Genomic DNA, 24,232 nt, shown 5'->3' with positions numbered 1-24,232 from the left:
CCTTGGGGCGGAGGGAGGTAGAGGTGGCCCCAGAGGGGTGTGGGGACCCCAACCCTCCTGGCAGCCGGTCACCCAGCGCTTGAAGGCACTTTTTCTTACTGTGGTTTTAAGTGACAGTGATTCTAATGCTGATGCGGAGAACTGCGCAGTTGAGTGCCGTGCGTCTCCTGAGACAGACACCCCTGGGGCACATGTTGGCCGCGGTTTTCTCTCTGACTGTAGGTAGCTAGACACGCCCACGGGACTGTCCCAGAAGTGGGTCCTGTGTGAGGTTCCGCAGCTGTCTTTTCATGTTGTGCATCAGGGACACGTATCCCTGCCAGGGCCCAGTGGGAGCGCATTCCTCTAGATGGTGTGTAGTGTCCCGGTGGGAACGTGGCCGGTCCGCTGCATTTGTCCCCCGCCGGCGAGTGTCATGCTTCACAGAGACCCATGCCTGCAGTCTCTGGGTCAGGGGACATGCGTCACAGTATTGGTGCTGTCGGAAGAGACCCTTGCCCAGCGTTGTACGCCCGGCACCCACCCCGTGCCATCATGGGTGTGGGCGAGGAGAGTTACCGTGTAATCTGCCCATTTTTGCCCACTCCGTGAGGCCGAGTATCCTTGCTCTTTGGTCCGTTGTGGTGTTTTTGGGAATCAAAACAAAATTGGTGTTTTTGGAATTGGTGCCTTTTTGGGCCGTTTTTTATTAAGAATTGTTTTTGAGATTTATCTTTAAGTAACCTCTACACGCAAGGTAGGTTGAACGCGTGACCCTCTATCAGGAGACGCGTGCTCGAGGGACGGAGCCAGCCAGGCGCCCCTTGGCCGCTTTTCTAAAGTCTGTGAGACAGTTGTGGCCATAGGTAACTTAGTCAACTTTTTGGACAAAATTTTGTTCATTACCAAAGTTCAGCCTGTGTGGACACGTTTGCTGAGGGAAGACCCCACCCCGTCCCCCATCCGCGGTCTCCTTCGCCAGCCCGTCCCCTGGCAGGCGGCTCTGCCGGGCTGCGTGCCCGCACGTGTGCACATCTGGGTGAGGCTCGTAAACGCAGCATCTGGAGAGTGCCAGCCGTTGCCGTCCTGAGCTTCGGCAGGACGCCTGGGAGAGGGGCCGTGCCGTGCGCCGGCGTCCTGACCGAGCCTCAGCCGTGGCCTGCCTGCCCTGGGGCCGTTCTGTGTCTCTGCCCTCACGGGCGTGGGGTGGGCGCATGGGCTTCTGTGCGTTTCAGGTGCACGACCTCGTCGTTGGCAACTCTGTCACGCTGTGCGCACCCCAGGTCTGGTGTCTTGTTTACATCAAACGTTTCAGATAGTTCCCGTAACCTTTAGCGTTTGAAAGCATCAACAGCACAGAGAACCGGTTCTCTATGTGCGCGTCAACCACAGAGAATGCCAGCCCCCGATCTTGTTTTTCTTGGCCGGTGGCTGTCACGCTGGTGGGCTTGTTTGCAGCTGGTCTGCGGAGTGCGGCGGCTGGGAGCCCCTCTCTCCTCCTGCCTCCTGGAGCAGGCCCTGCAAGACGGCCTGTGTGGGTCGGTCCTGCCCCCAGGGAGCTTACATGGAGGGGACACAGCCTCTGGGAGCCACAGACACTGGGGTGGAGCCTGGGAGACGGGCTCACCTGAGGAGGTGTGGGTGGTCCTGGGGACGTGGGCCTCGAGCTGGCTCCAGAGGCAGCGGGCAAACAGGAACGTTCCAGAACGAGGCCCCTGTGGTGGGCAGGGGCTCTGCAGCCGGCGTCTCCGAGGTGAGGCTGCAGAGGGAGGCCGCCGTGGGAGGGCAGCCTTACCCAGGAGCCGTGGGAAGCCACCGAAAGCCGCTGGGCAGGAGGGCTCCGAACCATCCATGCGCCGTCAAGGGAGGCTGAGAGCGCCGCTGCGTGTCCTCGCGCGTCGACGCCCTTGTGGCCTGTGCCCTGTGCTACGGGTAAGCCGGAGTTGCCGCCTCTCACCTGCAGTTTTGGGTTCCCCGTGTTTGGCTCTCACACATAGAGCTGCTGCGGATGACTGTGGGTCAGACGTCGTGAGGGGGAGCACCTCGCGGGCATGGCACTGTGGCGCGGGGTGTGCGGGACGTCGCGGGGGGCTGCGGGGTGTGCGGGTCGTCGCGGGGGGCTGCAGGACGCATGCACACCAGCAGCATCGGGCACATCGGGCACGTGGGGTGGATGTGTCCTGCCTTCGCCCGTGTGGCAGGTGTGTTGAGTCACACTGTGACTGAGGAGTCAGCCACCCCTGAGGTGGCAGGCGTGTCAGGGGACCCACCGGGTGGGCTGATTCACGCGCGGGTTTGCTGTCTGTTGCCTTTGGTGAAATGTCTCTTCGCGTCTGCTGCCCATTTTTCGGAGGATTCCGTGTTGTGGATGCCTTTGCTTGGACGTGCGCCTCACGAGGACTTCCTTCCGCCCCGTGGTCTCTCATTCCCTTGGTGTTTTTCGAGGGCGGAAGTGTTTCATCTTGTGACGTCTGCCTTACCGGTTTGTGTCCATGGGTTCTGTTTTTGGGGTTGTGTCTAGACTCTCTCTGCTTAATCCACGGTCCACAAAGACTTTTCCCCTGTTTTCTTCCAGAAATTTAGAGTTCTAGAGCTTATTACATTAGGCCTGGGATCCATTGTGAGTCACTCTCGGTAGACGGCGTGAGGCAGGGGTCCAAGTCCGTGCTTTGTGCCTCTGGAGGTTCCCTTGTTCCCTGTTTGCTGAAGGACTGTCCTTTGCCCGTTGAATTCCTTTGTACTTTTGCCAGAGAGCATCGGTTGTCCGAGTTTGTGCGGGCCTGTTTCTGGACTCCGTTCGGCTCCGTTGGTCTGTTCCAGCGTGGTGCCCGCGCTGACCCGCCTCCTTCTCTGCGGCTTTCTAGCACGTCGTAGAAACCGGCCGTGTTGGCCTCAACTTCGCTCTTTCTTGTGGTGGTTTGGTGACTGTGGGACCGTGGCTTTGTCTGCGAGTTTTAGAATCAGCCTGTCCGCTTCCCCATGGAGGGCGGCTGGGGTACTGGTGGGTTGCGCTGCTTGCTTGTGAGCTGGGGAGACCTGGCTTCCTAACCGCTGGCTTCCCAGCCCGGGAGCGAGGCCTGGCGAAGCTCTTTGCTCTGTCCCCCGCCGCGTTTCTTTTCCCAGCCGCGTTTGTGGTTTTCAGTGTGCTCGGGTGCCCTAAGGTTTGTGACAATGACGTCTGTGTGTGCAGGCGCCGCACGTGCTAGAACATGAAGTGGGTCAGAGGCTTCATCTTCCGCTGGCGATCAGAAACGCAGTAATGTCAGTGCTCCTCACCCTCGAGCAACCACGTTCCCTCCCGTGCCGCTCCTGCTGTGAGCCTTGACTTGCTCCCATGCACGCAGAGATGAAAACATGCTGCTTTACGACACTAAGCAGGCTTTGAAAGAATGATGCCCCGTGCACACAGATGCCCCGAGGTCACTCCGCAGCATGCACTGCATCCAGCATCGCACTGTCGGCACTGCAGGAGCCCAGGGGCAGTTTCCCAGCAATGATGGTCAGCTTGGTGCGGTTTGGGCAAGTGTGGCGAGGCTGCGGCCCTGGGCAGCTGCTTGTGAAGGACTGAAGCCCTGGGACCGAGGTCCTGGTCGTGGCTCACATGTGGATCCTTTGCAACCAGCGCCCCAGCATCCCTCAGCAGCAGCGCAGTTGGGCGCAGCTGGTGTGTGCTGTCCCCTCCACACTGGACCGGGGAGGTGGGGTGTTGGGCCAGGACACAAGAGCCCCGTCCAGTTGCGTGCCCGAGCCCCGCTCCCCCACTTCCTGGAGTCACGGTTCCCTCGCGCGTTTCAGAGGCAGAGAGCCACGGGAGCAAGAGGAACTTCTCGGGCCATGATTTACGTCAGCTTTACCAGTGTCCGCATTGGCTGCGGTGTGGCAGCAGGGCCCAGGGCCGTTACCCTGGGATCCTGGGCCTCGGGGACATTCCTCCTGCTTCTGTGGCCACAGCCTGGGGCCAGAAGGTCCCTGGCCCTCCGCACCCTCCCAGGCTCTTCCTCGTGGTTCTGACTGTGGTGTGTGCGGCTCTCGGAAGTGAAGCCCGCCGCTGGTTTTCGGACTGAGCTTTGCCCCTTTCCTCGGCTCCTGTCCTGGTTCTGGCTTGGGGGACAGTTTCATTTGGCACGTGGGTAGTTGGGGAGGGTTTTGCCTTTTCAGTCTTCGTGGACTCTCGTCCTTGTCTGGCAGATAACAGGGCACTGGAGACCCTCATGGCAGTGAAGGTGAGGGCAGAGGTCTGGTCCCTCTCAGCCGGGCGACCGTTCCCTGCTCCTGTCATCACAGCCCCAGCCGTCCCCCCGAGGGAGGTGGCCTCCCAGGCCTGCGTGTGAAGGGCGTGGCCGGCCCTGGCCAGCCAGGCGGGGGGGACGGGTGGCGCCCGCAGCTCCCGGAGCTTGTGCGGAGGCGCTCCCCTGAAGTGATGTCTTCCAGGTGGAGGTTCCCAGGCGAGTCCGAAATGCCCGTTTAATTTGTAGTGTAGCTCTGGCTGACCTACATTTTGGTTAAAAATACAGTAAAAACTGTTGGTATGAAAGGGATCACGGAAACTGTAACATTTGGTAAAAACCTTGAGTTTATCTTAAACTGTGGTGCTTGAGGGAAGGATGGGGTCCGTTCTGAAGAGCTGGCCGTCTGCTCCACGCTGCGTGGCGGGAGAGGCGGTGGGGACAGCCCGCGTGGGGTGTCCCGGCCTCCCCCACACCTGGTGCCAGGGTCTCGTGCGGCTGAGCGTGGGAGACCCGGGCTCTGCCAGACCGCGTGGCCCTTGGAGCTGCTGGTGGGCGCCGACGCGGTGCTTGGTGATTTTAAAATCTGAGCTTTCACAGCAGCGAAACCCAGAAAATAGCCCCATAGCGTAAGCAATAAAGACATTATACATTTGTCTTGGATGAAGTATCGCGGAGCTCCTGGAAACTCTGTTTTTGAAGCGTGTTCAGTGACGTGGGCACGACGTACGGCACGAGTGGCCGCGGCCTGTGTTCTCGTCCCCTGGCCGGGCACAGGTCTTCCGTGTGCACGGTGGCTGGAGGGCGCGGGATTTCAGATCTCTGCTGTCCGGTGCGTCTCTGCGTTTCTCAGGTTTGCTGCACAGACGTGCTGTTCCCAGCAGGGCATTACCGTTATGAAAAGAGAGCACCCGAATTCTTTTCTGTCTGTTTGATCGGGATGGCGGCTCGTGCAGACGGGCTGCGTGTCCTGAGCGGAGGCCCGCCCGTGGCTCCTGACTTGTCTGTGAACTGCCTCCTGCCTCCTGGGGTTGGCCACCTTGGCCGGACAGGCTCTGAAGGGTCTTCAGAAAGGAAAGGAGTGTTTTCTGTGTCTGCGCCCCGGCGGGGAAGTGCGTGGTGGGCGGTCCTGCTCTGGGCATCGAGGGCGTGTGTGTGCCGAGCGCGGTTCCGTCGTGTTTGCGAAGGAGGCACTGTGGTGTGTCAGGTGGTCCCTCTTGGCTCCATGCTGGCCTCGGGGGCCCCATCTGTAAGGGGACAGTGGGCCACACCCATGGGAGCCCCTCCCTGAACCCGTCTTGCGTTAGCAGAGGGGTGGGCAGGGGGTGGCCTCCCGGGGCTGACTTGGAGACAGAGTTATGTTTCTTGGTCTTTGCAAGAATAGATGCCGCCCAGCAGCTTGTCTGTTTGACATGAGTGATCACAGCGGGAGTTTACAAGATCCGGGACTGAGATTGTGTCGTTCAAGTGTGGCGTTGGATGAAGTTTGACGCGGCCGTCGGCGCTGTGATTGTCGGGCCATCGTGCTCTCCGTCTGGCCGGGGAGGGTGGCGCAGCATAGCCGGGGGCCTGGGAGGCAGCGTGTGCCCAGCACCACGCCGTCCCCACGTGCACATGGCCTCCCCTCGGCCTCTGGAGCCGTGTGGCTGTCCTCGGGGTCACGGTCGCTCGGGGCCTCGCTGTGGCTGTGTGGCCGGTCACTTCGGAGCAGTTGCCTCCCCTTCTCTGCAGTTGCATCTGTCACTCTCCCTTGTCTGCTTACGTCCCCACTCGGATGTACTTTGAGTGCCAGCCTGAGGTGACGTCATCTGCGGAGGGTCCCCGGGTCGCTTCCCTCTCTGACTTGGCTTGTCACCACGGGCACGCTGCACAGCGGTGGCCGTCTCGCACTGCTCTGGCGCCTGGCGCGCCCCCTGTGCTCCACCGCTCTGGTCCCGTGGCTGTCGTGTGACTGTTTTTTACTCAAATCTTGTGTGAAGCTTCGTGGAGGTGGCGCTTGGAGTAGAGCGGCGGCTGACTCCGGGGGCACGCGCATCGCCGTGGCACTGACCCGCCTGACGTGGGGGCGATGTCCCTCGTCCCTTCCCCGCGGCCTCAGCCACTAGCTTCCGGAGGAGTCCGTGCGGGGAAGGAGCGGGGTCTCCGGCCGGAAGAGCGACTGGTGACAAGGGACGGCGGTCCTGGGAGGCTGGCTCTGGAGGACATGGCCGGGCCGCGCTCTCTGGCTCCGCGGTGTGCTCGCGGGCTCCTCGGCCGGGAGCCTTCACGGTGGGTCGCTCGCGGCCGCCAGTTTTTGTTTTGTTTTGTTGTTAGATTTCAGCGTGGTTTACCGTAGAAGGGGGTTTTAGAGGGAGGCTTTTGTGGCCTAAATGTGGTTCCTCTGGATCGGGGGTCTTAGATGGGAGCCCAGGAGGAGGCTGTCAAGTTTCCATGTCCCTCTGGCTGTCGAAGGAGCCAGGGCCCAGAGGTTCAGGGGCTCCTCGTGGCCTCCCTGGGGTGGCTCGGGCTCCGGTTCGGTACAGGAGGGAAAGTCCTGACGCTGCGTGGTGTGAGGCTCGCGGGAGGCTCTCGGGCAGCCCTTCCTTCTTGGGGAGAGCCGCCTCAGTCCTGTCCGCAGCGGAGACGCGTCCTTTCCTGCTGGGGCATCACTGCCCTGGGCTTCTGCAGGCCTTGCGTGAGCAGGAGTGTGCTGCTCCTTACGTACTCTGTCTTGGGAAACGGAAGAGTTTGACACAAAAGCAGACTATTTCTCGTGGAATCGACAACGTAATTGTTCGCTGGTTCTCGAAGCGGAGATGAATGCCAGATCTGACTGGCGGGCCTTGTTTCCAGTGACGTAGCTGCAGCCCCGGGAAGTGAGCCTGCCCGCCGTCTCTGTGTTCGCGTGTGGGGTGCCCAGGTTAGCTTCCGCCGCGGTGCCGCCCCCGCACCCGGGAGGAAGTCCTGTTCCAAGGAGGACTGCTTGCTCCAGGGTTCGTAGGACCCTCGGCCGTGGGCGGACTGTGCCTCTCAGGGCCCAGCCCAGCCCGCTGGGCAGGAGAAGTGATGGAGGAGGGGCCGAGGAACCGGTTGCTTCCACGACTCCTGCTGCCCTAGGATCCTGGCCGCAGCCGGGAGTCGTGGCGTGAGTGCGTGGCCGTCCTGGTGTGGATGGTGCCTGGCCGTGGGGCCCTGCCGCTGGCTTCCGCCCTGGAGGGTGCGTGGCCCTTGCTGCAGGCCGGTGCCGTTGGCCATGGGGCAGGTGGTGTGGCCGGCAGAGGCTTTGCTGCCGGGCTGACTGCTGGAAGGAAGACTCACCTGCTGCTGGAGTCCCATGGAGAAACCTCACGTGCTCTCCCGTCTCGGAGGCTGTCTTCACTGGCAAGTGGGCTTCGAAGTTCAGAGACTCTGTCTGGCTTATGGCTTCTGCTTGCTTCTCCGAGCTGTCAGGCTGCCCAGTGACAGGGTCGGCCCCTTCACCGGCCGTGTGCAGGCGGCTTGTCTCCTGACGCCACGTCTCCTTTGTCCCCAGGTATGGTCCTCGTGCGGAGCGAGAACGGGCAGTTGTTAATGATCCCCCAGCAGGCCTTGGCCCAGATGCAGGCCCAGGCCCACGTGCAGACCCAGCCCCAGACCAGCATGGCGGCCCGCCCCGCGACCCCCACAAGTGCCCCTCCCGTCCAGATCTCCACCGTCCAGGTGAGTGCATGCGTGCCGGGTGGTGGCGGCCCCTGGGGAGTCTGCAGGCGTCCTGTGAGGGCAGAGAGGGGCGGCCACATGCCGCCCTCCATTGGGAGGCTCAGGGAGCTGGTGCTGCATCCGTGCTCCGCGAAACCGTGGCTTGGTGGCCTGGACTCCGTCCAGTCCTGTCCTCTGCTGTGACTCTACCTCCTGTGCCTCAGTCTCCCCTTCTGCAAAGTGAACGCCGCGTACGTCAGCTTTTCCTGTTGCGGAGGCACGTGGGGGCATCAGGAGGTTGTACGCCTCCCCTCCACATGTGTTAGGCCTTTGGGGTTAGCTCAGGGATCTCTACCCGGAGACCTGGGTGGGGGCACGGTCCCCCAGTGCTGACACGTCTTGTCCACACCCCGGCTTCCGTTTGAGTGCGTGCTGGCACGCTGCTCATGTCTCTGTCTCCCAGACCCTTTTTTTTTTTTTTTAAATATTTTATTGATTTATTTGACAGTGAGAGATCACAAGTAGGCAGAGAGGCGGGCAGAGAGAGAGGAAGGGAAGCAGGCTACCTGCTGAGCAGAAAGCCCCATGTGGGGCTTGATCCCAGGACCCTGAGATCATGACCTGAACCGAAGGCAGCGGCTTAACCCACTGAACCACCCAGGCGCCCCTCCCAGACCCTTTTTGCTGGGGCTGTGAGTCTGTTGTTCTGACTAGTGGGCCAGTGAGTACCTGAGGTGGACACCGGCGGGGGCTCGACATCCCTGTGATACTGGCTGTGTCCCCATGGTGGTGAAGGCCCACGGTGCAGACAGAGGCCTTGGGTGGGCTGAGAGAGCCATGTGGTGCTCCGTCGCTGAATACCGGGGACAGCTGAGAGCAGTGCGCCCCAGGCCCTTGGGGTCGTGGGAAGCCAGGTGCACGCTCTAGTCCGACCGCCCGTGCCACCCGCTCGGGCCTCGTGCCGCCTTCCCCTTGACTTGAGGTGTCAGTGGGTCGCCCGGTCGCTCCTTTACCTCCTAGTCTGCAGCGCTCTGGCCCCCCCCCACGCAGGGGACACGTGCTTCTTGGTTCCTTAGTGCTTGTGAACAGGCGTGCAGGAGGCGCACCCAGGGACGGTTCCGGATCCTTGCTTTCTTGACAGCCCGTGGCTGGTAGACTTGGCTGAGGAGGCCCAGCGATAGCTCTGTCACTGCACACGTGTCACAGTACGCACGTGGCCGGTCACATGCTTTTCCTCTGCTAAGAAGCGCTGCGAGTTGGGGTAGACCTGCTGGCGACCGTAGCTTGAGGCCTGATGTGCCGCGGTGTGCGGGTCTGTGCCAGGGCGGGGAGCCCGCCGTGCAGGCCGCAGAAGTCGCTGTCCCTCGTTGCTCCTGTCAGACGACGCTCACTTGTTTCTCAGGCACCTGGGACCTCCATTATTGCGCGGCAGGTGACCCCGACGACCATAATCAAGCCAGTGTCTCAGGCGCAGACGACGGTTCCGCCCACCACGGCGCTGCAGCGCTCGCCCGGAGTGCAGGTGAGGGGCCGCGGGCGCGGTGGGGGTGCTGGCAGGGCCTCGCGGGGCGCGTGCTGGGTGCTGAGCTGAGCTTCGGGAGGCCGGCGTCCTGAAGACGGCGTGTTTTCTCCCAGTGCTGAGAAAGGACAGGTCAGGGTTCCTTTTCTTTGGAGCCACGTGGATTTTCCTAGTGGCAGCGAGTTGAAAAGCTTCCCGCTCTGCCGGAGGTGTGATGAGACGCGTCGCTTGTTGACGCTTGGTTGAGGCACCTGTGAGGCCGAGGAACCCGTGGTGCAGACGGTGCGGGCCCGGCTCTCGTCGCCCTGTCTGTGCGGGGGCGAGGATGGGGTCCCATTGGGGAACGGGGTTCCCGTTGCTCAGGTGTGTCACGTGAGGAGTCAGGGGCTTCCAGAACTGGCCGTGGCCTGTGTGCTGGCCACCTGGCTGCCCTGCCCCCAGCCCCCCCCAGCCCATGCCCTCTGCCAGGGACGAAGCCCGGTTCCCGAGACGCTCCGAGTCGGCCTGCTGGGGTTCGTGTGCATCTTTGTTCTTAAAATGGTGTCTTCAGCTGCGGGGGGGGCGGGTGCTCCCGAGGAGGCCCCGAGCCCGCTTGGGTGGTTTGGCTAATGCCGACGGCTCAGCCTCTGATCTGGAAAGCCGAGAAGGGCGACCGTGCACCGGCGAGGCCGGCCGCGCATCATAGCCGCAGCTCTGGGTGGCGAGGTCAGAGCCGCTCGAAGGCGCATGGTTCTGAGCGGTTCTGCTCTGAAGGTGTTCGTGCGTGTCCGCCACACGTGCGGGGTTTTCAGCTTTACCACTCGGTGCCGGGTGTCTGCCGGGCGCCGGGCGCCGGGACTGCGCGGCCGTCGCTTGTTGCTGTGCGTCCCCAGCGTGGTGCTCGGGGTAGGCTCTGTTCCCGCTTCCCGAGAGCAGTCCGAGATGGGAGCCCCGGGGTGCGGGGTGTCCGGGAGGTGGCTGTGGTCCGGGGCTCCTGTCCCTCCGGCGGCTTCTTGTCTTGTGCCGTTTGGTGTCCGCGTGGGAGACGTTGCTGTCCGAGGCAGCGGGAGGAGCCCCCAGAGCTACGTGGTGGCCTTGCGTGTGGCTGGAGCGCTCCAGACGCTTCTTTGGTTCGCTGTCCGCATGCCGGGCTCTGTCTGTTGGGCACGTCTGAGTTGCAGTTACAGCGTGAGGCCACTTTTCTGACAAGGTCCTGAAGCTCGTGGTGTGTTTGGCATCACATTGAGTGGAAAGTGACTGATCGAAGTAGGCAGGCCCCATCTCTGCACCCTACAGGGAAACGCGGATGTGCCAGGCCATTGGAAGAGAGAGTGAGGGGTTTATCTTGAGGTAGAGGGAAACCCCGACAGGATGGAGGTGCCTGGGCTCTTTGTGGGCATCAAGAAGCAACCCCTGTCCCCCTGGCTGCCCGGAGCCAGCTGCTTGGTGTGGCCCGCCATGCTTTCTTCCTCTGTAGCGTGCGGCGGTTCTGGCTGCAGCGGTGCTGTGTGTGACAGAGGACACGGGCCGTGAGGAGTGAGCTTGCCATCTCCTCCTGCTCACACTCGTCGCTGGAGACCAGAGTCTGCAGCCGGGATCCCTTGGGGCTGGGCGGACTGTGCTGGGGCTGGCCGAGCTGGCGGGCACTGTGGCGGAGCGGACAGGCTGCACACAGCTGTGCTCGGGGACGCTGAGTCCCCGAGCAGAAGCCGCGAGAAGGTGGTGCTGACAAAGTTGGAGGGACGTGCAAGGCTATGTTTATGAGTCAGATGTGTCTAGTGAGACAAACCAGTGAATACTCTCGCGGTGTCTCACGTGGAAGGAAACCTCGGGGCTCCCCAGGGCTGCAGTTCGTGTCGCCGGCGATGTCGGTGTCCAGCCGGCCTTGGCTTCCGTGAGTGTGTTCAGTCACGCGCTGCCCCTGCTCACACCTGCTCCCCTCCAGCACACGTCCACTCTGAAAGCCCCTTTCCCTGATGTTTCTCGACGAGACCCGCTGATGCAGAGCACAGTGGCCGGTCAGGTGGCGGAGGTGCTGCCTGCCCCCCGCCACCTGCCCCGAGGTGACGCTGGTGACCACCTCGCATCCCCAGCCTTCCCTGTGTCTGGCCTTTGCACGAGTCAGGTGACACATTTTCAGCTGTAGTTTCTCTGTTTGGCTTTTCGTTTCTGGGGGAAAAGCTGATTTACGAGGGCGGCTCGTACACCAGGCTGGGCCCTGCTGGGCCATGCTGGGCTTCCCGGCTCGCTTCCCCGGCCAGGCGCGCCGTCTCCCTTTCCTCAGCGTGCGGGTCTGGGGCCCTGGGGGCTCCTGTCTGGGGCTCTGCCTGCTGTGGGGTCTGGTTTCCTTCTGGGCACGTGAGGCCCGTGTCCGCAGCGCCTGTGCTCACCTCGCATCTTGGACTCTTGTAGCCTCAGCTGGTTCTGGGTGGCGCGGCCCAGACGGCGTCCCTCGGGACGGCGACGGCTGTTCAGCAGACGGGGACACCTCAGCGAACGGTCCCAGGGGCCACTACCACCTCCACAGCTGCCACGGTGAGTGCCCCCTTCGGGGGTGGGAGAGAGGCGCCTCGGGGCTCCTGCTGCCCTCGTCCGCCTGCCCACAGCCTCCCTTCCTCCTGGGCCTGGGGACCTTGGCCTCCTCAAGGTGGGGTGTGAGGGCAGCGGCCTCAGAGGGGCAGCGGGCAGGCCCTGTCCCCTTGCTAGGCTTTCAGGCTGTGCAGAAGTCCACCGTGAGAGGAGCCCTAGCAGTGGCCTTTGAGGACAGGGCCCGTGGACTGTACGGAGGCCGCCGTCTGTGGAGCAGTGCCGCGTTCCCTTTAGTCACACAGTGTCTCGAGCGTCCTCTGGCCCCCGGGGTTGGACTTTATTGGGCTCCCTTCTCTCATTTTGCTGCCCAGCACTTTCCGTTCTCTTCAGTAGCTGAGTTTAATTTCATCCCTTATAGTGTGTGCTTAGAGAGGAGCTTTTCTGTACGGCGCCGCGGCGTTGTGCGGAACTTCTTGCGGGTCCCTCTCGGTCCCGGCCGCGGGGGTTCTCCCACTTAGCATTCCGAGGGTCGAGCTGCCGGCCGAGCGGGCGCGGACGTCACCGTGCCCTCGGCTGGCGAGCCGACCTCACCGGCAGCCTCGCGAGAGTCCTGCACTTTCTGGGGAAGAAGTCCATGCTTCGTGGACGCGGACACGCGTTTCCATTTGCCGGGGCCGCGCTGGAGACCCGCCTCACCGCTCCTTCACTCGGGTCTTTTTAACTTGGATCCAGGAAACCATGGAAAACGTGAAGAAATGTAAAAATTTCCTGTCTACGCTAATAAAGCTGGCTTCGTCTGGCAAACAGTCCACGGAGACCGCCGCTAACGTGAAGGAGCTCGTTCAGAGCCTGTTGGTAAGAGCCCAGCCCCAAGCCCCAGCCTGAGCGCGTCTGGGGGACACACGGGGCGGGGCGGGCACCGAGCAGGGGACGTCCCGCCGCAGGTGTGCGTGGCCCTGCCGGGCGCTCAGCCTGGGCTGGCTGTCTGGGGACCTCACAGGCAGGCTGCCGTGGGGGCCTGTGCCCCGCACCCCGACCCCATGCAACCTTGGCGATCGCCAGCCTGGCCTGCTGCCCGGGGCATCCACTCGCAGAGAGCAGGCCCCATTGATGGCCACTGGAAGGTGTCCTGGAAGGTGTCTGGTCGGCCTCAGGAGCATTTTTTTTTTTTTTTTAAAGATTTTATTTATTTATTTATTTGACAGAAATCACAAGTAGAAATCACAAGTAGACGGAGAGGCAGGCAGAGAGAGAGAGAGAGAGGGAAGCAGGCTCCCTGCTGAGCAGAGAGCCCGATGCGGGACTCGATCCCAGGACCCTGAGATCATGACCTGAGCCGAAGGCAGCGGCTTAAACCACTGAGCCACCCAGGCGCCCCCTCAGGAGCATTTTTAAAATGCACCTGATAGAGGGTGTTTTACAGGCTTTCTCTCATGTCTGCTCTAGTGTCTAAGATGGAGATTTGCAAACCCACCACAGGTGGGAAGCAGAGTCTGTGAGGCCACGTGTCCCGTCTCCAGGCTTCCCCAGTGACTGAGTCAGACCCAATCTTGCAGCTGCTGTGCCCCCTGCCTGCCGCCCCTCCTTCCCAGGCCCACACACGACGCGGCAGGGACGGGCCCTTGTTAAAGACCCCTGCCACAGGTGATCGGCGCAGCAGCATAGGGACCCCCTGGGGCCCTCGAGAGCCTGGCTGCCACGCACGGTCCTGGCTGCCTCCCCCGCTGCCTGCGGCCGCTCCAGCCGCGGCTCCGTCAGCCATGGGCGCCGTGCCCAGCGCTGTCTCCTTCGGCCCGATGGTCCCTCCTTGCTCTTCTCTCTCCTTGTAGCCCCTTTGTTGACGAAACCTGGTGCTCCGAGGTCTGGGCTGTGAACCTTTCTGTCTGTGCTGCTGGGGTTTCAGCTCAGGTTCTGGGCTCGCCGGGCCTTCCTTCCCGGTGCAGCCACCCGAGAGTGGGTGGCAAAGGGGAGACCCTTGCCCCTGGGGTGACGAGCTGAGAGACAGTCATTCTCAGAGATGCCTCTGGCTCCTCTGAGGGGTGGCCCTGTGCCCTGCTCGTAGCCCGTGCGAGGTGTTGTCCGGAAGGAAAGCTGTTACATTCCTGCAGGAACATGATTCTTTCAGACCGTGGGCTTAAATATTTTCAGGGAACTTAGAGATTGAAAACTGATCTTACCTCCCAAGAGAAACAAGAATTCCTGGCTCTTTGCTATATTTGTAACAATTCCACCTTCTAATGACATTTTTTTAAAAATATATTATTTATTTATTTGACAGAAAGAGAGACCACAAGTAGGCAGAGAGGCAGGCAGAGAGAGAGGGGGAAGCAGGCTCCCCGCTGAGCAGGGACCCTGAGATCATGACCCGAGCTGCAGGCAGAGGCTTTAACCCACTGAGCCACCCAGGTGCCCTCTAATGAAAATTTTTAAGGAAATCAATGTCTCTGTCTTTCATCTCCACAGTCCCTTGTCTGTAGTCCGCACTCCCCAGCCGCAGTCCCTGTGTGTAGTCCGCACTCCCCAGCCGCCGCTCGAGGAGCTGCTGGCTCTCGCCGTCCCTTGCTTCCCAGATGGTCCGGCACGGCACCCCCATCTCCCCTCTGTGCTCTTGTCAGGGCCAGGACCCCTGTTCTGCCCTTGTCACAGCCCTTGTGGCGCTCTGGATAGTGCTGGCAGCTCCCTCTCTGACATTAGCATTCGTTAGCTTGGGGCTTGCGACACGGATGCCAGACAAGAGGGCACAGGTCAGGCAGAAGCTCATGTTCTCCCGTGGGGCCCAGGTGCTGGCCTTGTCTCGAGGACGGCTTGTGAAGTCCCAGCCCTGCTCCCTCTCTTCCCTCCCCACCCTCAGACCACACTGGCTTGGTTTCTAGAACAGTCATGCCTCCTGCCGTGCCCTGGGCTTCCTCCCGAAGGCTTGGTGTGGGTCTTTGGTGTAGGTCATTGTCTCTTCTGGTGACGGTGTCCCTGACTTCTCCTGTGCTGTCCCCTCTGTTCCCACCCAAGACCTGGCAGAAAGGACACTGATTGCCACTCAGGACACCAGCACACGCTGAATTACGGGATGTGTGTGTTCACTTCTGTTCACAGGAGAATGTTGTTGTGGTTTTGTTTTTAAGGATGGAAAGATCGAAGCAGAGGATTTCACTAGTAGATTATACCGCGAACTTAATTCTTCACCTCAACCTTACCTTGTGCCTTTCCTGAAGGTAATTGTGCAGCCCCGTGCGGCCTTGTGCACGGGTAGGTGGAGGGGGAGGGGAATGTGGTGTCCCCGCTGGGCTTGAGGGCGGAAAGTGCCCTGTGATGCTCATGAAGGTTCTCATCAGGAGGCTCTTCTGTGCGATGGGAGACCCCTGACCCGTGCCTGCAGAGGGGGTGGGGAGACGAGGTCAGGGCGGGGGGTCACCGGTGGGGAGCAGGGGCTTGGGGCATCAGGGCGCTGACACCCCCATGGTTGAGTGGCGGCTCGGTCTCCGAGCAGCAGGTTTCTGGGTCTGTGAGGAGGAGTGCCGGTGCCCGGGCCCCGCCAACCCTGCATCTGTCTTTCTGCCCAGAGGAGCTTGCCTGCCTTGAGACAGCTGACCCCCGACTCCGCAGCCTTCATCCAGCAGAGCCAGCAGCAGCCGCCGCCCGCCTCACAGGCCACCACCGCCCTCACGGCCGTGGTGCTGAGCAGCTCGGTCCAGCGCACGGCCGGGAAGACGCCAGCCACCGTGACCAGCGCTCTCCAGCCCCCTGTCATCAGCCTCACGCAGCCCACACAGGTTGGCGCTGGCAAGCCGGGGCAGCCCACGCCGCTGGTATGAAGGCGAGAGCCTTGCCTGACCCCTCGCTGCCCACCTCTTAAAGCCTTTGGCCACGGCTCAAGGAGGCCTCCTCACGGGAGGCAGGAGAACTCCGGCGGGGGAGGTGTGGGTGCTGCCCCAACCGTTTGAGCACGAGCCGGAGGCCAAGGTCCTGTGAGTCTGGGCTCGTTCTCAGGAAGACGAGGGAGACCTGTGGGCTCCGAACCCACGGGCCTGTCCCCTGTGTCGTTGGGGATGTTCGGGCTTTAAACGGACATGGTGTGTTTGTAGGGACTCTTCAGCGGGATGTCACCTTTGCTTAGGAGCAGTGGCCCCCGGTCAGGAAACAGCGTGTGCCTGGTGGCAGTGGTCAGGCAGAGTGTGGGGGATCTCTTGTCTTGTCTCGTGGCCTTGAAGCCAGCTGTGCAGCCACAGTTCGGGCCCCGGTGGGCTAGAGCTGCAGGTTGCCGGTCAGTGATTCACGGCGCGGGTCCAGGGCTCTGGGCTCCGCAGCTAGAGGAGGGAGGTCTTTGCTGGGAAGAGCGTGTAACTGTGCTCGGTGGCGGGGCTCCCCAAAGGAGATGAGGAAGTTCGCTGTTTTTGTTTTTAAACTTTCAAGGGGATTTTGTTCCTTGAAGTTAAAAAATCTCCACTGCACAGGCCCCTTGTCACTTGATAGCGGGTTGTAAAACGTGTTTAATTGTAGTGGCCACTTAACTGAGTAGGCGAGCAGCGTCCGCTGGGCTCTTTGCCCCCTGCTCAGGCGAAAGCCTCTGTCTTCGCGCTGACGGTGGTCATGGAGGCTTGGAGCTGGTGGATGAGAGCTTCTCGCCTGCAGGGCTGGGAGCTTCAGTGCAGGGTCGGGGTGGGTGGGCCCGCGAAGGTGTGTGTGAGAAGTCAGGGCTCTCTTTCATCCCTTTCAGGCGGAGGGGCAGAGATTTGCAAGCGTAGGGCTGCCCCGACCACCGGGGCTCATCTGTGCACAGGCGTGGTCTCAGAGAGAACCGGGTCGGTCGTCGTCTTCCCTTGAAAGCTTTGGGCTTCGGTGCGTGGTTGTGAACGGACTGACTGGTGCTGGTGGTTTAGGGTCAGGGGCCGTCTCGACCAGCAGGGTCGCTTCTGCGTTCCACTTCCCTGGTCCTGCCGGGCGCGCTATGGCTGTGTGGGGGACTGCAGTGCGGTCCGGCCCGAACCTGGCCCATTCCCTGCCTTGAAGCCTGTTGAGACGTAAATCTCAGCCTCTCCCCTGAGTTTATGGCCTGACCTGAAGTGCAGCACCTCGGGGCGGTAGCCGCCTTGACTCTCCCGTGGGTGTGGGTCTTCATAGGGTTGTTGCGGAGACAGTTTGGTTGCAGGGCACTGCCGTCCCTTCGGTGAGTGTCCCATAGTCCGGTGCATACACAGCTGGACGCCTTCGTGGCATTTAGAGATGGGCGCTTCTCTGTGAAGCTCGGAGTGCTGCTGTGTGCGGGTGTGGTGCTACACCGGCCACAGGGCCGTAGACGGCTGGCTCCCCGAGCGGAGGCACAGGCGGGAGTGTGCCCCCACCGACAGGGCTGCAGGCTGGGCCGCGCCGCGCGGGCTTGTGATCTGGGGCAGTATGGACGTGGCCGGGGCTGGACTCTGCTCTGGGGGTGTCTCCCTGAGCGAGCCTTGCATGTGTGCAGACAGGTCCTGATGGGGAGGCATTTGGAGAAGTTCTTCGTCAAGTGGGACCCTCGGGGCAGGACTTGGGAAAGCCGACCTCCCCCTGGTGTAGAAGGCGGTGCGCCTCTTAGAGTCCGTGGAGGAGGGAAGATGCGCCCTGCAGCCCCCGGCAACTGTATCCCCCCTGCGGGGAGTGGGGGGAGGCGTGTGTCCCACGCCGGACCGTGGAGTCAGCCCGCCTCCTCCCTGCACTGACTGCAGGACCGCAGGCCCCATGGGCGGCTCTGCCCCGAGAGCTCACCTCCACTGCAGTCCCTGACGGGGGGTGGGGGGTGGGGGGGTGTCCCGTTCCCGGCGGGCGTCCGGCGGGGGGCTGGGGTGTGTGTTGGCGGCTCTGCGAGGGGGAGGGGACGCGCTGATGGGCCCTCGGCTCTGCCCAGGTGATCCAGCAGCCGCCCAAGCCCGGAGCGCTCATCCGGCCGCCACAGGTGACGCTGACGCAGACGCCGATGGTGGCGCTTCGGCAGCCGCACAGCCGCATCGTGCTCACCGCGCCGCCGCAGATCCAGCTGAACCAGCTGCAGCCGGGTGAGGGCCCCTGTGGGCCAGAGGGGCTGCCTCGGACTTGGTGGGCAGGGGGGTCCAGGGTCAGACTCCGCTAGACCCGCTGGTTCTGCCCCAGGCCTTGCCTGCCCCGGGGGCTTTAGGAGAGGAGACACCCGAGTCTCTGCCATTGCCCACGGTTTCGGGTGGGTCTGGCGCTGAGAGCCGCTGAGTGGCGATGGGTGAGCGGGGCTGCCCCCACCGGGCTCAGAGCCCGCAGAGGCGTGTGCAGCGCCCGTGGCGTGCCGGTGGGTATACCGTCGGTGTCTTCCGCTGCAGTCCCCGTGGTGAAGCCCGCCGTGCTCCCTGGAACCAAAGCGCTCTCTGCCGTCTCGGCTCAAGCAGCTGCTGCGCAGAAAAACAAACTCAAGGAGCCTGGGGGCAGCTCGTTTCGGTAAGGAGCGGGTCTGCTCGCCCTGAGCACAGCGACCCCAGGCTGTGCAGCGGGTGGGGGTCTGTGCCCGGGGCCGGCCTTGCCCACAGCGAGGGCCTCTCTAACCTCGATACCGTGCTCTTTGCACGCTTCATTTTGACGTGCGTGTGCACGTTTCCCTGCAAAGTCAGCGCAGGGAGGTTTGCTGCAGATACGCAGCGGGAAGCAGAGCAGCGCCCCTTCGGTGTCTGAGTTCACAGCAAAGCTGTCGCTGTGAGGTCACATTGCAGCGTTCTGAGTGTGTCGTGCTATAGCGCAGAGCGCCTCCCTTGCCCTTCTTTGAACTTGGAAACTTCTGGAAATGCTGTCCCAAGGGCGCTCGATGAGCAGCGGGGCTAGGGGCTGCAGGTTAGGGACGCAGAGTACAAAGGCTGTAGGGTTAACGTGGGTGATGGCAAAGCCGCGGGGGAGGCCGTGTGTCTTGGGTTTTCCTGGGGCTGCCCCCTCCCAGACGGCATCCCAGAAGCTGTTGGTCAGTGGAGCAGGGTTGGCGTCAGTGGGGTGTGGAGGGCCAGTGCCCGGTGGGGCGGGGAGCTCGTCCCTGAGGGAGGGGCGCACCTGCAGGTCCGAGAAGTAAGAGAGCAAGGGCCGCTGGGAACCCGGGTGTCTTCCTGCAGAGGGAAGGGAGTTAGGACGGTCCCCATGGTCCGGGGTGAGCTTGGGGTTCAGTGTCTGGATGCACACGGGAAGGAGAAGAGGCTTGGCGCCCTGTGCCCTGGATCGGAGGTGAGCACACCTGGCGCTCAGACCCCATCTTCTGAGAGCTGCTCTGCTCTTGCCACCCAGACGCCCGAGAAAGGCTGGTCCTGGGGTCTCTGCTGGTGCATCTCGTTAGGTCAGAAAGCAGTGCCGGAACTGACAGAAGTCACTGGAAGGGCCTCCTCCCCACTGCCCATGTCTGTAGTGACAGACTCAGTTACCGGCTGAGACAGGAAAGCACAAGCCCATGGGAATGAATAAACGGGAAGCTTAGGAGGACAGGGGAGCCGGCAGGGACCCCCGAGGGCTGGAGCTCGAAGCACGGCAGGAAGGGACCAAGGAAACCCAGTCCTCCACGGGGCTCGCGGGACATTCTTGTCACAAGGGATGTGGCTGTCCAGCGGGGACACAGACAAGCCGAAAGATGCCTGGCCTGTGGCCGTGCGGGTGTCGCGGGCACGAGAGCCAAGGAAAGGCTGGAGAACGTTCCAGGCTAAGGAAGCTGAAGAACCCCGCGGAGGGGTGGCTGTGAGCGTGGCTGGTGGCCTGCTTGCAGAGGTCGCCCGGCTGTGTCGGGGATGACGCCCGTGGGCGCAGGGAGCCCCCAGGGGGTGTTCTGGGGTGGGGTGGGGGAAGGAAGGTTGGCTGCTTCCCTGCAGGTGTTTCAGGAAGAAAAGAGCCCTTCCCGCCCCAAACTCCCGCTTTTCCGTAACTGCGACTGTTTCAAGAATAAGTTGATGTTCTTTGACTTTTTAAAGAAAGGTTTCACTTGGGACAAACTCCTGGAAGCTAGGAGGGTAGCGTTCCTGGGTTTCCCTCAGCGTAGCCCTGCCTAGGGGAGTCCTCTGTGCACGTCCTCATGCCAGGACTCCTGGGCGAGCTTAACCCTTGCGGGTCTTTGTGTAGGAGAACCGTGTCACCTTGAGAGAAGAGCGCTAGGCTTCCTTGTTGAGGTGACGCCACTGCCGGCGGGAGCTGGCGGGACACATGCCTGGAGGGGCTCGGTGTGCTTTCTCCATGCGTCCCCCCAGGGCAGGCCCCCCGAGGGCACCTCCTGGCGCAGCCTGCGCTCAGTCAGCGTTCTCTTCTCCGAAGGGATGACGACGACATCAATGATGTGGCCTCGATGGCGGGAGTGAACCTGTCTGAAGAAAGCGCACGGATATTAGCCACGAACTCTGAATTAGTGGGCACGCTGACACGGTCCTGTAAGGACGAGACCTTTCTCTTACCAGCGCCTTTACAAAGAAGAATCTTAGAGATAGGTATGTGGGCGCGCTGCCGCCCTCGCAGGCCCCCGGTCTGCCCGCCAGGCCGTAATCCTTCATGCGGGGCTGCCCTCGGCGGTGGCTTCCCAGCGGGGCGTGTGGGCCCCAGCGAGCACACCCGGTGCCTTGTCCTGCCTTTTGCCTGTGTCCTGCACGGTTGGTGCCGGTGGTTCTCAGGTAGTGGCAGCGGTGTAGACCACCCCCTCCCACTCTGAGGGGTGCGCCTGGGCTGCCCTCACGTTGCTGCGGGCGGTGAGTCGTGGGCGTCTGTAAAGTGTCGCTCACCCCCAGGGAGAAAACACGGCATCACGGAGCTGCACCCAGATGTAGTGAGTTACGTGTCCCACGCCACGCAGCAGAGGCTACAGAACCTTGTAGAAAAGATATCAGAAACGGCTCAGCAGAAGAACTTCTCTTACAAGGTAACTACGCTTTCCTGCACCAGGTGCTGGGGGCAGCACGAGTGTCTCACCGAACTCCGTGTCGGGAAAGATGCCGCCACTCTCAGCCCATAGGGATCTCTGGCGCCGTGTGCCCGGCCAGCGGAAGAAGCCCAGCCTGCATGAGGGCACCCGGCAGGGGTCTAGCCTGGGTTGGGGCTGGGGTGGAGGTGGTGAGCCCAGCTTCGGAGGCCGTGGGGCCTCTGCCGGTTCTGCCCTGCGCTCCTGCGGTTGCCGGCCAGCCGGGGGCACGCCCGAGGGGCGCAGGCTCACACCTGCTCCTGCGCCTCGGACCACTGCCTCGTTTGGTTTTGTGGAGGGTCCCCTGCCTCTCAGGGGTCGGCTGTGGGGCAGGGTCCGCCTTCCTTGTCCGTCCTTCACACGCTAGTACTACGTGGAAGGGCCCAACCCAGTGAGGCTGGTGCGGTGGGCAGGGCAGTTAAAATAACAAATCAAGTGATACCGGAGCGTGTACCGTGGGAGCACCTCTGAGCCCTGCCCAGCTCGCCTGAGACTCGCTAGTCAGCTTGTTAGCACCCGGCCCGTCTGGGGACCAGGGTTTGGGTGCACGGAGGCTCTGTGGGACCTGCTCGGGGAGGTGGGGCAGCGTGCAGCCTATCCAGGCCGCTCTTCAAATTGGTGACTGTGTTTTTGCCTTTTTGTAGGATGACGACAGATACGAGCAGGCAAGTGATGTCCGGGCTCAGCTCAAGTTCTTTGAGCAGCTCGACCAAATTGAAAAGCAGAGGAAAGACGAGCAGGAGAGAGAGATCCTCATGCGGGCGGCCAAGGCAAGTTCCCGCAGCTCACGGAGCGGCCCCTGCCCCGGGCCCCGGGCCCCCGCGCACACGCTTCGGGCTCTGGGAGGCCAGCACGGTGCTGGTGGACCGGCCCTGCAGAAGATGTGATGTATGTGGTTTAGGAGGGGCCACGGGTGTGATGTGGACCTGAAGTGCAGGCCGTGGTAGCCGTGGTGGCCATGCTGGCCCCCACCTGTCAGATTCCTGTGCCCGGCGGGCGTGGAGGTGACCGCCCCAGGCTCTTCTCTAGTGGGAGAGACTTCACAATAATGGTTGTTTTTTCCTGTAACGTGCAGGCTGAATTCTCATCTTCTGACTGTAAATAAGCATTTTAAAAAGTAGTGTATGTTGTGTCGTATGATCTGGACATTATATTGTGAATAAGAGAACGCCTATTAGATAATAGACATTTAGGTCATAATTTGAACTTTTTTTTTACTTTAAAAATAGTCTCGATCCAGACAAGAAGATCCGGAACAATTAAGGTTGAAACAGAAGGCAAAAGAGGTGAGCGCTTGTGGTCAGAGTCTTTGCTCCGTGCCTGGGAATGGATTCTTACGTAAACTAAACGTCCACCCGAAGGACGGGGAGGGAAGTGGTGGCGTTTCTGTGCCGAAGCCCTGAGGCGTTCGCAGGGTGTGGACGCGGCGTCCTACTGGACGCGTACCGGGTCCCTTGTTGCAAGCCTTCGGTCTGTCACACACAATGTGCTACTTTCTGAGCTTCTCAAGACGCGCGTCTGTTCTTGCTTTATGGTTTTCGGGTTGCAGGATCAGCTTATCGTCACAGTCAGAACAGTGAAGACATTGTAATTCAGACAAAGATCGCTTGATGTCTGTTGCTGTCATGGTAAGCACAAGTCAGGTCATGAGGTGACACCCTCGTTTCTCTTTCAAAACGAAGATGCAGCAACAGGAGCTGGCGCAGATGCGGCAGCGCGATGCCAACCTCACGGCGCTCGCCGCCATCGGGCCCAGGAAGAAGAGGAAAGTGGACTCGCCGGGGCCAGGGTCGGGGACAGAGGTATGTTGTGGCGCGGCCGCCGGCTGGCAGGGGTCTTGTGAGGGCTTCCTGCCTCTGCCCTGCAGGTCGCAGACACGCCTGAGGGTCGGCCCTCCTGCCTGTGCGTGAGGCTCCCCCTTGGGCTACTTGCATCCCGGGTCTCGCTGATTCGTGGGCGTGCCATGAGCTGGCAGCTCTGCCCGAGAGGAGGTTCGCTGGCTGGGCCTGGGTGCTGTGATGTTGGACCACCTGTGGAGGGAGCATGGACAGACTCTTTCAAAGCGTGGCCTTCCGGGGACGCCTGCTCCTCTGGGGCAGCATATGGGACACAGTCCTGAGCTGGACAGGGGCTCTGGCCCGTTTCTGTCCAAAATTTGTTAGTTTCCTGTGATATTTCACATGGTTACATGCCCGACTTCGGGGTTTTGTTACTTTTGCTTCGATCCTTGTTGGAAGAAAACACGCATGGCCTTTCCCACGGACACGAGGTCACCGCTGCCAGCGCCAGTGCTGCCGGTCCAGGCCGGCGCCAGTGGTGTTCCCCTCACCCCAGGGGCGGTGCCTGGCATTTCTTGAGGTGCGGCACGCGATGCGGGGTTCTCTCCACTTCTGTTTACTCGTGAGGCCTAGCACATCTCCCCCAGTTTTGAATATTTTCCCTGAGTATAAAATTCTGGGTTGACAGTGTTTTTCTCATTTAAGATTCTGTTCTACATTGTTGAATGCGTGGCGTGCACCCAGATAGGTGTCGTTTAATTTTCGGGAAGGACACGTGAAGGATACGTGCACCCCAGGCCCAGGCGCCTTCGTGGTCTGCGCTTTCTCCCCTGTTCCCGGGGCCCTCTGTCTCCTGCCGACGCCTCTCTCACCTTCAGGGACACTCATTCAAATGCTCTGCTGTCTCCTTCCAGATCACAGAAAAGGGAGGTTTCCCAGCATGTTTCCCAAAATTGTAAAAGTCTTATTTTTCTTCTTCTTCTTCTTCTTTCTTTTTTTAAAAAGATTTTATTTATTTATTTGATGGAGAGAGACACAGCGAGAGTGGGAACACAGCAGAGGGGGTGGGAGAGGGAGAAGTAGGTTCCCTGCGTAGCAGAGAGCCTGATGTGGGCTCGATCCCAGGACCCTGGGATCATGACCTGAGTTGAAGGCAGACGCTTAACGACTAAGCCACCCAGGTGCCCCACAAACCTCTTGTTTTTTTTTTTTTTTTTAAAGATTTTATTTATTTATTATTTTACAGAGACCACAAGTAGGCAGAGAGGCAGGCAGAGAGAGAGGGGGAAGCAGGCTCCCCACTGAGCAGAGAGCCCGATGCGGGACTCGATCCCAGGACCCTGAGATCATGACCTGAGCCGAAGGCAGAGGCTTAACCACTGAGTCATCCAGGCGCCCAAACCTCTTATTCCTAAAGGGCTGTCATGTCTGTGTGACCATCATTCTCCTGTGAAAGGGGGCTCTGTTGTCTCCCCGGCCCCACCGAGGTTCCGCCTGTGGCCTGTGCCTGCCGCGTCCCCCTTCTCTAGCTGCACTGAGCGCCGTCTTCATTTCTGCAGGTTTGTCCGGGTTGTCTCTGGACTGCGTTCTCGACACGTAGCCTGCTTGGGGTTCTGAGGTGTGCAGGTTGGTGTTTTTCTTCAAATTTGGGACATTGTGGCCTTTA

The 24,232-nt window shown here is 61.4% G+C and overlaps 1 protein-coding gene across 2 annotated transcripts in view; it reads left to right on the top strand.

The window, feature by feature from the left end:
- TAF4 (TATA-box binding protein associated factor 4) overlaps positions 1-24,232 on the top strand; it is a 64,896-nt gene that overhangs the window by 29,095 nt on the left and 11,569 nt on the right. For both annotated transcript variants that reach the window (XM_082746381.1, XM_082746382.1), the window contains 13 exons: positions 7,717-7,883; positions 9,265-9,384; positions 11,773-11,895; positions 12,622-12,744; positions 15,009-15,098; positions 15,447-15,692; positions 17,765-17,912; positions 18,207-18,321; positions 20,155-20,324; positions 20,619-20,749; positions 21,433-21,558; positions 22,018-22,074; positions 22,471-22,590. In XM_082746381.1, coding sequence (XP_082602507.1) covers positions 7,717-7,883; positions 9,265-9,384; positions 11,773-11,895; positions 12,622-12,744; positions 15,009-15,098; positions 15,447-15,692; positions 17,765-17,912; positions 18,207-18,321; positions 20,155-20,324; positions 20,619-20,749; positions 21,433-21,558; positions 22,018-22,074; positions 22,471-22,590 — 1,736 coding nt within the window. The remainder of the gene's footprint in view (positions 1-7,716; positions 7,884-9,264; positions 9,385-11,772; positions 11,896-12,621; positions 12,745-15,008; positions 15,099-15,446; positions 15,693-17,764; positions 17,913-18,206; positions 18,322-20,154; positions 20,325-20,618; positions 20,750-21,432; positions 21,559-22,017; positions 22,075-22,470; positions 22,591-24,232) is intronic.

Source organism: Mustela nivalis (assembly GCF_964662115.1).
Source record: "Mustela nivalis genome assembly, chromosome: 8".
In the NCBI taxonomy this organism is placed as follows: Eukaryota; Metazoa; Chordata; class Mammalia; order Carnivora; family Mustelidae; genus Mustela; species Mustela nivalis.
The sequence above is the reverse complement of the archived record's forward strand: the minus strand, read 5'-3'. Positions and strand labels throughout refer to the sequence as shown.